The 13,034-nt window shown below is 42.4% G+C and overlaps 1 protein-coding gene across 1 annotated transcript in view; it reads left to right on the top strand.

Moving 5' to 3' along the window:
- The window catches only part of EPDR1 (ependymin related 1), a 33,591-nt gene that overhangs the window by 163 nt on the left and 20,394 nt on the right, over positions 1-13,034 (top strand). The window contains 1 exon segment of the mRNA XM_055806747.1: positions 2-159. Coding sequence (XP_055662722.1) covers positions 2-159 — 158 coding nt within the window.

Raw genomic sequence — 13,034 nt, 5'->3', positions numbered from 1 at the left:
GGGGGTCGAGCCGTGCCAGGCGCCGCGGCAGTGGGAAGGGCGCACCGTGTCCTACGAGCACGGCACGGGCCGCAACACGCGGGCCGCCGTCTCCTACGACGGCCCCAACCAGCGCCTCCGCATCCTGGAGGAGAGGAAGGCGCTCATCCCCTGCAAGAAGTAGGTGCCCGCGGCGGGACCCCCGCGGGGGGCCGGGCCGGGCCGGGCGGGGCGGCGATGGTCGGCGCGGAGCCCCGGGAGGCGCCTCCCGGCCGGGGGGGTGGGTGGGGGAATGTCCCTCGGGCCCCCGCGTTGCGGGGCGGCACCTCCCCTCGGGAGACGGGGGGCTCGGCGGTGGGAAGCCCGGCACCGGCACGGCTGAGCCCTGCGCCGCGGCTGCCGCTGTGTCTGTGTGTGTGTATATATAGCGAGAGATGGATGACCAAGCGTCAGCTTTGTGCCTCCGGGGATAATCCTCTCTCCCAACTCTTGTTTTGCTTGTAAATGGAATGGGAAGCGAGTCCAAAAATACAGCCCAAAATGTGAGGAACCACGGGTGTAATGAGGTATAATGAAGATATTACACTTGAACATGAGATTAATGTCGGGGGTGGGAAGGTGTTTTTTCAGCCCAGGAATTTGCTAACAGGGTCGAGCCACATTTTACAAGTTCTCCGGTGGTTCTGGGTTGCTGGGAGCACTGTGTCGGTGCAGGGTGCCACAGGGATGCTTCTGCCACCCGTGGTACAGCATGCTTGGTCACTTTGCACAGGCTATCCAGCCCTGCAGGGCCTTCCTGTTCTTGGTTTCTACAGTACATATCTGTTAAGCCCATAACTATCCCAACAAACCCACTGTGTCATTGTGTGTTTCTTGATTTGCTGCAAAGCACAGGAAAAGGCTGCCTGAAGAAGGGCCTTTTTTCTTCTCCTCAGGCTGAGGCCCTGACAGGTTGGGTCATGCAGAAATGATCAGCCTGGAGGGGCCTTCCTGAGCGAGGCGTTTCTGGGTTCTGAGCATCAGTGACTCTCCCACACCATGTCAAGACATACCTGCTAGCCTGAGGGTGGCCAGTCTGCCAGTATCTCTGCCTCTCCCACCTAAAACCTGTGCAAATATTAGTGCAACAGTCCTGGGAATGTCTAAGCCATGGTGAAGACCAGCCTGCAAATGCTGCATCATCCAAACTGGATGGTCTCTGCTATTGAGAGATCAATATTCCTTTTTGCTGCTGGCTTAATTTCGCCCCGACGATGAAAATTTCTTACCGACATCACATAGTCATTGTTTTAATCTTTCCAAAGTGTATGCTCTTCCTCGGTCCTTTCTCTGACGATCCCCAAACACTCTTAAAACTGTTTTATGTGTTTCGTTTTCAAGCTTAGCCCTTTCCCTCTTCGTGAGCTTTTTTTTTTTTATCACTGTTTTCATATAGGAGCCATGTGAAGGATGTTAAAGGCAACATACAGCTGCTTGCTGGTGGTCTGTTAACATATGGCAGAGTCTGACACTGCCTGTGCTCATACTCCCCTTCTTTTAGAAGTCCCAGGCTGACCTTCATGTTTGGCAAGTGTGAAACTGTGCTACAAAGTCTGGTACAAGTCTTTTCTAGCTTCTAAGTTATCCTGAGCTCATTTCTTCAAGCTTATGTCTATTTTTTTTAAAAAAAAATATCTTTATTTTCAGATTGAATAATTATTCTGCACTTTCTACTCTGGGCTGTATTTTGGCTTTTGCCAAGGTCTGCTCTTTTTACGTTTTTTAATAAATATTTGCTCTGGATGCAGTTTCATCTGGGCTGATAGGGCTAGAAAGAGGCAGAGTGCAGACAGGTGCACTTGAAGCATTTCTCTGTTGGTTTTTCCTGTATAAGTTTTTTACTGTAGACAAGCTCTGACCCCAGGGATCCCTGCTGTTTCCAGGCTGACCATGTTTTCTGCCATCCAAGGCTGGAGGGAGGTTTGGTAATGTGCGCAGCTAGTGTCTGCTAAGGGCGTGACCCAGCTTCCATTGAAGTCAACGGAAAGACTCTCATTGATTTCAATGTGTGTTGGATCGGGTCTGGAGTTGTGATCACAACTTCGTTTCACTGTGGACATAGTGAGTCATAAACTGAAGCCTTCAGAAGTTACAGGCGAAGGGATTTATCCTGTCTTCTGAAAAATAACCTCTCCCTCACTCTGCTTTGATGTTGGCAAGAAAAGGGTAATTACACTGAGGCAGTAACTACAAAAGCAACAAGAAAAATAGTGTTGTCCTGGTCTCTAAGGAAATTTCAGTCTAAATTCTCATGAACGGACACATTTTGCTCCTATCAGATGTGACTTACATGCAGCCATCAGGGTTGGCCAACAACCAGATTTCTATACAAAGTGTTTTCTGAAGCTTGCAAATGTGGGCCTTAATCAGACACAGCCCCATTTAAGTTAGTTGACTGAGGTTAATCAGGGACACAAAGATCTGCCTTGTGGAACAGATTGCAGGCTCATAACCACAGGAAAACCTGAAACTTTCAGTTTTCATTGTATATGTATGTTTCAAATTCGTGTAATTTGCTACGTGGCTTTTTCATACCTACATCAACCCAGTATTTTAAGTAAACTCCTGAAAAGTAACCGTGAGGTAAATATCCCATCGCTGCTTCATTAACATCACTTCTTTGCTCGACAGTCATTGCAAGAGCACCTGAGATGCGGTGACTGTGTTGGTCAAGACTGCTCGCTCCCCATCAGCCAGCTGCAGCCTTGTCACCTGCTGCCAGGGCACATGCTTCGCTTGCTGTGCAAAGTGGAGCTGGTTCGTTAATGCAGTCACTGATGGTTGTTCCGGCCAGCTCATTGGGTGTGTGTTTCACTGGGTCATACGGTTCACTGCCTGCACTCCGGCTTGGACTGTGAAAACTACCAATGGTGATCCTAGGCTGAGCTTCTTAGAGGAGAACCTATTCCGCTTGGATTCATCACTGAACTTTCTTTTTCGCTTCTTTTACATCCCCAGTCTTAGTTACAGTCTGCATCCTATGTTTTCCCCACTGTGCCTTGCTGCACTGCTTCTTTCTCCTTCAGGATGAAAATTTTGGGGATAGATAAGGAGGACAGGGACAGTCTTCTCTTTCAGTGTCAGGTAGTCAGTGTCAGGTAGTGCTCTCAGGAGAAGAGAAAAGAAAACAATCAGGTTTTTATTGAGTAGATTGTGCCATTTCCTGTTTGGAAGAGGCCATGCCAGTAGGGTTATCATGTGATGTGAAAGGAGAGCACTTGAAATGGTTCTCTAGAGCTCTCATGGCAGAGCTGTGTCACGTTACCTGTTAAACACAGGACGTGTTTTTTAATCCTTTATTGCCTGCTGCGTAGAGTTACGTCCTTTTGTGCTCTCTGTATATTAATACTTCCTCGCTATTCTTCAACCCTCTATTGGCCACCATCTCAGGACACTTCACAGAATAGGTAACAGTCACCAGCATGGTGTTGCCTTTGGGGCAAAAGTGTTTCATTTTACGGTAACATCTATGGGTTCAGATTTGAATATGACATCACTGCAAACTGGTGAGAAATTCTGGCACTACAAAGGGCTAAACCCAAAATCCTACTGACTGAATTGTGGCCAGAACATGTGTCCTGCCATCACCTTTCATTTTCTTGGAGAGACGGAGCAAGAGGTGTACTGCCTGGTACTGCTGAAGCCAGTCAACAGATATTAGTGCTCAGTTCTGAAGGAAGAAAAGCATAAAGTGGGAAGCAGAGCAGAAATCACACGGGTGATGGTTGAAGGCTGGGGTGTTACTTGTCACATACCATATTCATAGAGTTCCACTCTTATCTTCCATACCGTTTTTCACTGAGTGATTTTCAGGGGAGGACCAGTAATAGTTTGTCCTATGAGAAATGCAGTGGTGGGGAGAAAAGAATTGTCATGTGGTCAGGAAAGTCGGTAGGAGGAAGAAGATTCATTTGTCTCTTGTATGTGTGTATTTTAACAGTAACCTCTATGGGCCGTTGCGTAGTGTGCAGCACATTGGGGTGCCTACATATTTGAGACTTCTAGGGTTCTTGTCTTAACAACCGTACCTGCAGAGCAGAAAACCAACATGTAGATATCACATCAGTGTTTATTTAAAACCAGAACTGGATGTTGGTAATTTTTTTGTTTGTTTGTTTCAATTGTATTTGCAAAAGACAGGCACAGATAGGGGCAAGATTAACCTCTTTACCTGGCAACAAAAACTGCTAGTACAATAGAGGAGCAACAAAGCTGTGTTTAGAGAAATACGTCTGTTATTCCAGCAGGCTGTTTGCATGCATGTCTCAATCCCTGTCCTTGACTGAAGAGAAGCAGCATATGGTCAGGTGCAAGTATAACAACATTATTCTGGGGAAGAGGTGATGACTTTTCAAAATAAACAGTGTGGGCATGCGTGTCTGACTTATCTCAACTACTTCTTAGTTGTTTTAGGATGTGTGATTGTAAAGGAAAAAACAGCGGTGTCTGAACTATTAAAATCATATAATCCATCCGTTCTGTGGTCATTATGGTGACTCAACAGGCTAAGTATTGTGCTACGCTGAGTGACTGCAAATTTGTTTCCCAGACTTGGTTTTGGGAGTGGTTTCTACAGTTTAACGTTTAGGGGAATGAATGATGGTCATGGGTACAATTTTCAGAATTGGCCAAGTTACTTGGGAACCCAAGCCCCATTTTTCAAGATTATGTAGAGTGTACAAACTTCTGAGACCCTTAATTTGCAGTGAAACATAGAATTGAATTTTCAGCAGTTTCTCTAAATCTAACGCAAGTTCTTGGGATGCAAAATGCTTTATGAGCTGCTGTGTATGTAAGTCCAGTGCTTCATAAGCTGCTGTGTATATAAGTCACTTTTGAGAATAAGAACTAATGGAAGGTACTCAAACCTCCTGCATTTACTTTCCTCCCATAGGTGCCAAGTTCTTTCAGGTGTCTGCTTCTGGTAATGACTGTGAGTTTGGAAAGGTGGCCCTGGAAATCTGTTGCGACAGATGCAGGCTGGCAGGCAGATGCTAGGCAACAGCCTGAAGCGTGCAGCAGTTATTCTAGTGAGAATTGTGTGATGTTGGGGTACAGAGGACTGGCTGTACAAGCCTCAACTTTTGCGTTTCCATCCTAAGCTGCTTTAAGAGTAAGTTTACTGAGTCCCTCAGTGATGCTTGCTGCCAAGGTGGCCAATTCCTTGGAGAAGAGCAGTGTACAAGAGGGAGCTGTGGTCCATGAGGGCTGTTTGGAGGAACATCTCATCTTGCCCAGACTGTTTGTTTTGTTTGTTTCTGCCTATGAGAGGCAACAGCCATTTCCCTTTCCAAGTTCTTGATCTTGTTGGAAGTCAGCCAGGCTATAGAGTTCAGGGAGGGAGTGAAGCCAATTGCCTTCCTTGTTACAGGTGGGCTGAGTGAGAAGAGATTAAAGCACGGCTCAGGGGAGACAGTTGAAAGTCTTCAGCCTTCAAGCTACAGCACTAACAAGCAAGTGAACTCTTTCAGAGGAAGCTGGGAACTATTGGGCTAGCAATGCTTTTCCTGTCTTGTGTTTTAGGCTTTTGATAATTCCCTTGGACAGCAGCATCTTTGTCAGAGTTGGGGGGGGGGGAGGAGAAAAAAAAGAACCTGAGTACGAATAAAGCAGATCCGTTGCTTTGGGATGCTGTATTCTGTTTAGTGTAGTGTTCTCAAAACCCTTGTTTTTACTAAGTACTCTGGAGCCATTTCATATGCTACTGAAACTCAGCACCCACCCAAACTGCAAAAAATCAACTGGCTCTTAAGTTAGAGAGAGCAGGATCCATGAAACCCTTTAAAGCTGGAGAGAAAATGTAAATAAGCAGTGTCAAGTGACCCCAAATTGATAATTTGCTGAAGTGCTGGTTGGTGTGCTTAGAAACCGCTGTCAGACACTCAATGGGGTCATTACTATGACATCCGCTATAGATATTGTTGACTGGATGTTCTTAAAAAAATAGAAGTTCTCATCAATAAGTTTTGTTTTTCTAAAAAACATTGTTAAATGATAGCCACTGGCACCGTATTGCTATTGATACTAGTGTATATTGGCTTAAGCCTTTTATCCATCTGAATCCTTTAAATTTGGGGAATACTTGCTCCCCCTTATCATCTCTTCTTTGTCTATTTGAATTATGTGGAATAATGTGCATTTGCATTGAAACTTATGGCTCATTTTGTACTGTCAGCCATTACAGTGAAAACTTAAAGCAAGACCGGAACTGCACTGAAGATATAATATGCCTACGTTTCTGTAACTTCTACCAGAGGACCAGTGTTTTCACATTTTCACAAGATAAATCACTGTCATTTTTATTCAGGGATTTTTTACTTTTTTTTTTTTTTTTTTGAGACTTGCGAGTGTAGATTAATAGAGAGAGATTCAAGTTCATAATTTGTTCTGTGCTTGCAGACAGCACACAGACAGTTGATGGTGACGTGATTGCACAGCTAAACAAACACAATGAAAGAAATCTTTATATTCATGATCTTAACTTGGGATTCATTCAGCTTGAGGCCTGACGTAATTCAGATGGCACAACTGGCAACATCACACCTATTCTCACAGGACCAAGTGCCATTTGTCTGAAAAAGTATCTCCTCTGAAGGTTAAACTATAATCTTCTAATTTAGGGCTGATCTTGCACTGCAGCGAGCTGAGAAGAAAACTGACTGTATATTGCTTTCAGAGAAATCTGAGGGATAAAAGCTTGCAAAGGACACTTTAGCAGTTGATGCATTAGTCCTTCAATTTGTAATCTGTTTAAGTTAAGGATCCAGATCTCCTTAATGTAAAAGGGCCAGTAATTTAGAACTGATTTTGGTATTCAAGAGAGCATTTACTGAAATAAGTCTAGAAACATGTCTGTTTGTGTGGTTAAGAACTTAATAAAGTTAATAACACACTATAACCCTTTAGAATCTTTCCCATCTGCAGGCTCTCCATATCTTCCCATTCAGTTTGGTTCACTGCAGTTGCAGTGCATGACACGATAGGGTAGTTTAGGTCATGGTTTCTTCCCAAAGATGTGAATCCATCAGTTTGCTGTTGTGCTTGTAGCTGTCCCTGGGCTGAGTGGTGTGTGTTATCTGGGGTCCCTTCATTTCTGGGGGAGGGAATATGCTCCAGTACTGTCCCAGCAGCTGGGGAGGGGCTGTGGCATGTTCCCAGGAGCAGGATTTAGGATGTACTACTGCATCCTGGAGTTTGGAAAGAGCTAAGATCAGGGGATGCGCTGGATTGTTCAGTCCCATGGTTTATCTTCCATATGCAGTTGAACTGTATTTTTCTTGACATGCCAGAAAGAGAAGGGTTCTGAGTATGATGGCTGTGTATGTTACAGTTGAGACCGTACTGAAAAGCTGAAGAGTTTGGGTTAACAAATGAAAGATTCTTCCCTTCCTTTTTGCTTACTTTAGTAACTCAGGGCTGCAAACTTAGTGAAGTCGATGAGAATTTTGCCTTTGGCACAAGGATCTCATCCCAGGGCTTTACATTAAATGCACATTTGTAACATACGTGGGAGGTATGTACAAGAAATGCATTTGCCTGTTTCCAGTTCAAACTCAGCCTCAATTCCTGAGGTTGGTCCACACTGCCAAAACTGAAACCATCACTCAGCCTCTAGCTGTATTGATGACAGCAATGGTATAACTGTGGCGGACAGCTTTTAGTGTTGTGTCATGTGAGTGGAATTGGAAGATGTAGTGATAAAACCTGTGCCTCTGAATCTGGTCCACACCCTGCCTCTGCTGGTACTTGCAAGGATGAATTTTAGTAGGTGATTGCCAGTTAGAGGAGAGGAAGTGTTCAGGGAAGAAGGCAGGATGTTTTAATTATAAGAACATTTTTTTTTTTAACCTTCACTAATGTACTTAAATTTTGCACTACTGCTGTTCATTAGTTAGTATTGCTATTGATTTGTTCATGTGACATGAGAATTTATTGGTTATAAGTTAATTATTTTGTTCAGAGGATGCCCTTCTTGTGATTCTTTTCCTGTCAGAGGTCATCCTGCTCTGAAAATTTTCTTCTCCAGCTAGAGAACTGATTTGTTCTGTGTATCAACAAGCTTGTCCACTTATTAACTGTATGGGACAGGTTTTCAACTGCATCACATTTTCATAGACAAGTGAAGTCAGTGAAATGGAAATAATTTATGCCTTTATCAGTATGCCAGCTCATTAGCTGATGCAGAATTGAAAGGTTAGGATTCAACTATTCTTCCTTCCTCTCTGTTTTGCTATGAGCTGATGGCTAAACTTGACATGAATAGATATTTCAATCTAGGAAAGGAAAGTGGCATAAGAAATAATACCAAGTTATGCCGAAAAAGCATAAATAAACTTCTCTGTCACATGACATGGGAGAAGGTTAAATTTAAAGGAGCTTTGGGAAAGAAGAATACTTGCCACAGTGGCCACGTGTCATGAAGATGTAGGAGTAGGAATAAGATGCATGTAAATAAATGTGTAAGATTAGAAACTGATGCAGTCTTAGAAATTGACTATTGACAATTCAGGGATGAGCACAGTAGAAAATAGGATGGGGTTTTCCTCTCAAGCCAGGACTTAGGCAACAGATCTGTGCAAAGGCTGGAGGAAAGAGTCTTTTCCCATGCCTGTCGTGCTAGGCCTGCTTTCTGGAGAAGTGGACTTGTGGCCGTCTGGCCAAGTGACTTTTGGGCTGTGGATCTGTGTAACTGCAGCAGCAGCAGTCCAGGTTCTAACCCTCATGTGGGCCAACTTCATCCCCATCTCAGATGACCTTCAGGTTGGCCTTCCCGGTAGATCTGCAAGGAATTGCATGCTTAGCAGCTTACCGAGTTCTCTCTCTCAAAGTATTTTTACCTGTTGCCCTTCTTAACTCAAAGGGGAAATTATTTTCTCTTCCAAAGTGTTTTTAAGGCATGGTATAGTGTCTGGTGTGCTGGGGAGGGGGTGATGTCTGAGTGGAACAGGGCTACCTTGTGCAATATTTTGGCTCTTCTAGAATAAGGACCATTATGCCCGGCATGGCGTTGCATAACCTGAAGGTACCACTGGCTAGTGAAATTTCTCCTCATCCCTGCCAAGCAGACCTGTTTCTTTCAGCTGTTTTTGTTTACTGCCTCACTTTTATGGCCCTGGGGGAGATGCATGTGTGTTGACAAGAGATCATAGATTCCACAGGGAAGCTGTGTCGTCCCCCCCCGACACTTCAGAGGACAGCTTTTTGCCTCTATCGTGGTCACTCTGTGATACCTGGGTCACAGGTCAAGGATGGGATTTTCTGCCACGAGTTTATTCCCATGCATAAAAGTACAGAAGGCTCAACATGTGAGACAGTCCTTGTTTCCAGTAGTGTATTAATTTCCGGAGTTGGTACCTTTTATACTTTCATACCCAGGAGTAAATTAGGGGTTTCCAACAGCAGCATAACTGTCCTTGTCCAAAACGTAATTTATGACAGGTGGTAGTAAGAAAGAAAGAATCACTTGTTTTCATCTGAACTTGTCCTTCTTTTTTCATCTTTTATAAATATAGATCTTTGACAAACATTTTTTTGGGAATCAGTTTAATCATTCTTTTGAAGGTCATGTGCACACATTTGGCTTTATGTCCCACTTGGTTATTAAAAGATGCTTCCCCTGTACCACAAAAAGTGAGTAAGACAAGGGTAATTTTTGCAATTCTTGCATTAGTGACATTTCTACAGTCAGTACGGCTGCTCCCATAACTTAGCAATGACCATATTTTTGCTTTTTCAGATTTTGCTTTCAGATTTTCATGATTTTCAGAATTTCTGGCATCAGAACATGAATTTGGCAGGCACTTTTGTCTTGTATAGTGCTCACATTGTAGTTATTATGATTTTTCAGTCTTTGGCTACTGAGATTTCATATGTCTTGGGAGCTACTTAGCTATTCATTCCATGAAAGCCTATTTTATCCCTTTCATTCCTTATGAAATTTACCCTTTCATTCTGGCATCATCCAGAATCTATTTTGTGGGCCAAATCCATCCCAGAGGGAACTTGCATCCAGCCTTCTTCCTTTCCCTGCTGAATAGCTCCTTGTTGTTTTAATAATTGCCTGGCACTTGGATCCCCCTGTGCTGCCACCCCTGTTCCGTGTCAGAGGAGCAGAAGAGACGGGATGCATAGGTTGGAAATTACTGCAGTCAATCACGCCTGTGGATGAGGGTCAGTGGTATGCACTGCCGTGTTGGAAGAGTAATGGAAAAATCACTGGCAATATGTGCAGATGCCATACGGCATGTGTACAGCTTATTTCTTCTGCATATAAAACAACGCAGGGTTGAGTGATCTTGGGACATTATTAATTTCTTGTCGGATAAAAATAACCTGTAAGATTCTGGCAGATAAAGAGATTTGGATTATTAGATATCATTGATGCCAGATTATTCTGAATCTGGACCTTTGTCTGTTTTTTGGTTTTGGTTTGTTTTTTTTTTTTAATAAAAAAAGAACATTTCAAAAATTAATAGAAATACATGTAGAACTGCATAAGTGTCTGATTCAACCCAAATGTCCCCCAATAGCCATCTAAAAGCTACAGGTATAAAAGCGCATAAAGTTTGTAGAAATCTGGAGGAATAGTAAAAATTTCAGTTGCTGCCTTCTTTTGGATCTTAGAAGGCTGTGTTACTCTAGCTCTTCCCTAAATTATAAGCAAAAGTAATCTCTTCGTTGCATTTGAAATTGTCTTTTAATATGAAATATCCGAGAAGTGGCTTATCCTTAAGTTCATTAGACTCATTTGCCCAACTCAAATGGAAGGTAATATTGCATACTTAGTAGATACCTTATTTTCTACATGTATTATTTATCCTGAGGACAGTTCATAATGAAATGTGATATTGTGACTGATAGCAAAACAATGCAGAAGACCAAAATTACCACATGTATTGCAACATCCCGTATCAAGGCTATTTATGATGAACCTTGTTTCTTTACTCCATTTAAAAAATAACATTGTAATAATGCCCTGCATATTTACCTTTTGGTTGGTTGAATAGCTCACAAGTAATTTATTCCAAAAATGGCTTCACTGACCCCTGTTGATTGACTTGTGCAGTAATGTGCTCTTCAGAATCTGCTCTTTTATAGCTATTGCCAAATACTATTTCATATTTTGGAGTGTATGTTCAAAACACACTGTCAGCTGCTTTACTGGAGTTAGCAGTAAAGCAGGAAAAGTTTTATGACATCTATAACTAATATCTCAGTTTGTCTGTTGGGAGCAAACTATTTTCTAATAGATTTTTTTTTTTTTTTTAAGAACTGACTTTTTGCTTAAGGCTTTAATGGTCTAAGAATAAACCCCCCCCAAAACACCGCCACAAAATGGTAACACTTACCATCCAGATAAAGAACAGAAGCTTCTGCCTTTGTTCTGCTCTCTTCTTATTCTGAGCTTGGATCATTGCAGGAAAAAAAAAAAAAAAAAGGGTGTAAGATAGCAATGACAACAACCACTTACAAGATCTTCCACTGAGATTTCAGTCTCTGATGTTGCTCATCTATTTCTCTGTCCTTTCTTCCACACTTAGCAACTTTTATCTGCTGTCCTTCTGTCAGTTCTTTGTGGGGATTCATGGTGAGATTGCTGCTTCATCTGAGAATCAAGTGGTTCAGCAGATAAGAGGGTTCCTAAAAATGTGGTGTGCTTGGCATTTGCCGTTTATTTTGGTGGAAACCCTACACAAGAAAGCTTGTGTGAGACCTGTATGAAGTTTAGCTGGGAATTTCTCCTTAAATAGTCTGTTTGCCTGGAAACCTGCTGTTTGTATGTTGTTTCAGAAATTAATGTTTCTGAGGGGCAACAGCCAGATTTTCCCCAAAGTTTTCCAAGGGCAGTTTTGTGCATGCCAGTGCGAAAGGCTTTTGAACACTCACATGAAGCACAGAGTTGATACAGTGAACTCAGCAAAGAAAGATCTCATTTTCATTCTTTCAGTATCTCCTAATACCATTTGCAACTGTGGTTTTATCATATTCAGATACTTTTCTTGCCAGGAAACTTATGATTCTGCCATACTTTTAGGCAGCCAGCACTGGAAAGTTTACTCACGCTATGCAGTTATGGTAATTCTCAGAGGCTGTTTATTATTTGGAAAGCAGAGTTCCATACAGGATGAGGAGTTCTTACTACAATTAGTTCCCAAATTGATGTATCACTATTTAGTTAGATCCAGATTTGTTGGCCTACATCTTCTGTACAAGAAATAAATTTCTCTTTTCTTCTCTGTGGTGGCATCTGGGAACTTGGATGCCTCCTTGTATTACTTTAAATACCTGGGCACAAAAATGTACATGGATTGGCAAAGCCAGACTGGTTTGCTACCCTACCTGTCCCAGAAGAGAACAATAGGGAAAAAATTGGGTAATGTGCTTGATAAACTGTGAAGGTGTGTGGTGTCTCCTGTACTTTTTTATTTAAAGTATTATTTTATTAAAGTATCAGGGTGAGTAAAAGGAGATAAGGGTGTCAGAGTGGAGACCCCCCTTTCATTTTGTTTGTCCTCCTTTTTATTGAAGAGTGAAAATGTAAGGGACCATCTAACTGCCTCAACATAGTAGAAGATGAAAGACTTGCTATTTTTTTTTAACTTATCTTCAGGTCTGCCTGTCTCCAAAACCAAATGTAAGCACATAGATATTGATTCTTACTACACTGATACATATTCTTTGTTTATTGACATATTTATCTTAATTTTTCATTAGTTACATTGGCTGTAAGAGCAGGTGATTTCACAACATACATACCTCATAGGCAGGTTATTTCAAGTTCCAAAATCCTTAATGTAAATAATCTAGTCTTCTGAAATAGAAACCAGTTGGCCATAAGAGATGGAGGCAAAATTAAGTGTAATTCAGATACATTCAGGTTACCTAGTCTGTCACATCGGTTGTGCTTAATATAGTCGTCAGGCCAAAGTGATGTACAGTCTGGCACGAAGGCACGAGCTGCCATTTAAGGCACCACCAAATGTAGGTACCACAACTGCTTAGTTGGAGTCTGGCAA

This window comes from Falco peregrinus, chromosome 5 (genome assembly GCF_023634155.1).
Source record: "Falco peregrinus isolate bFalPer1 chromosome 5, bFalPer1.pri, whole genome shotgun sequence".
In the NCBI taxonomy this organism is placed as follows: Eukaryota; Metazoa; Chordata; class Aves; order Falconiformes; family Falconidae; genus Falco; species Falco peregrinus.
The sequence above is the reverse complement of the archived record's forward strand: the minus strand, read 5'-3'. Positions and strand labels throughout refer to the sequence as shown.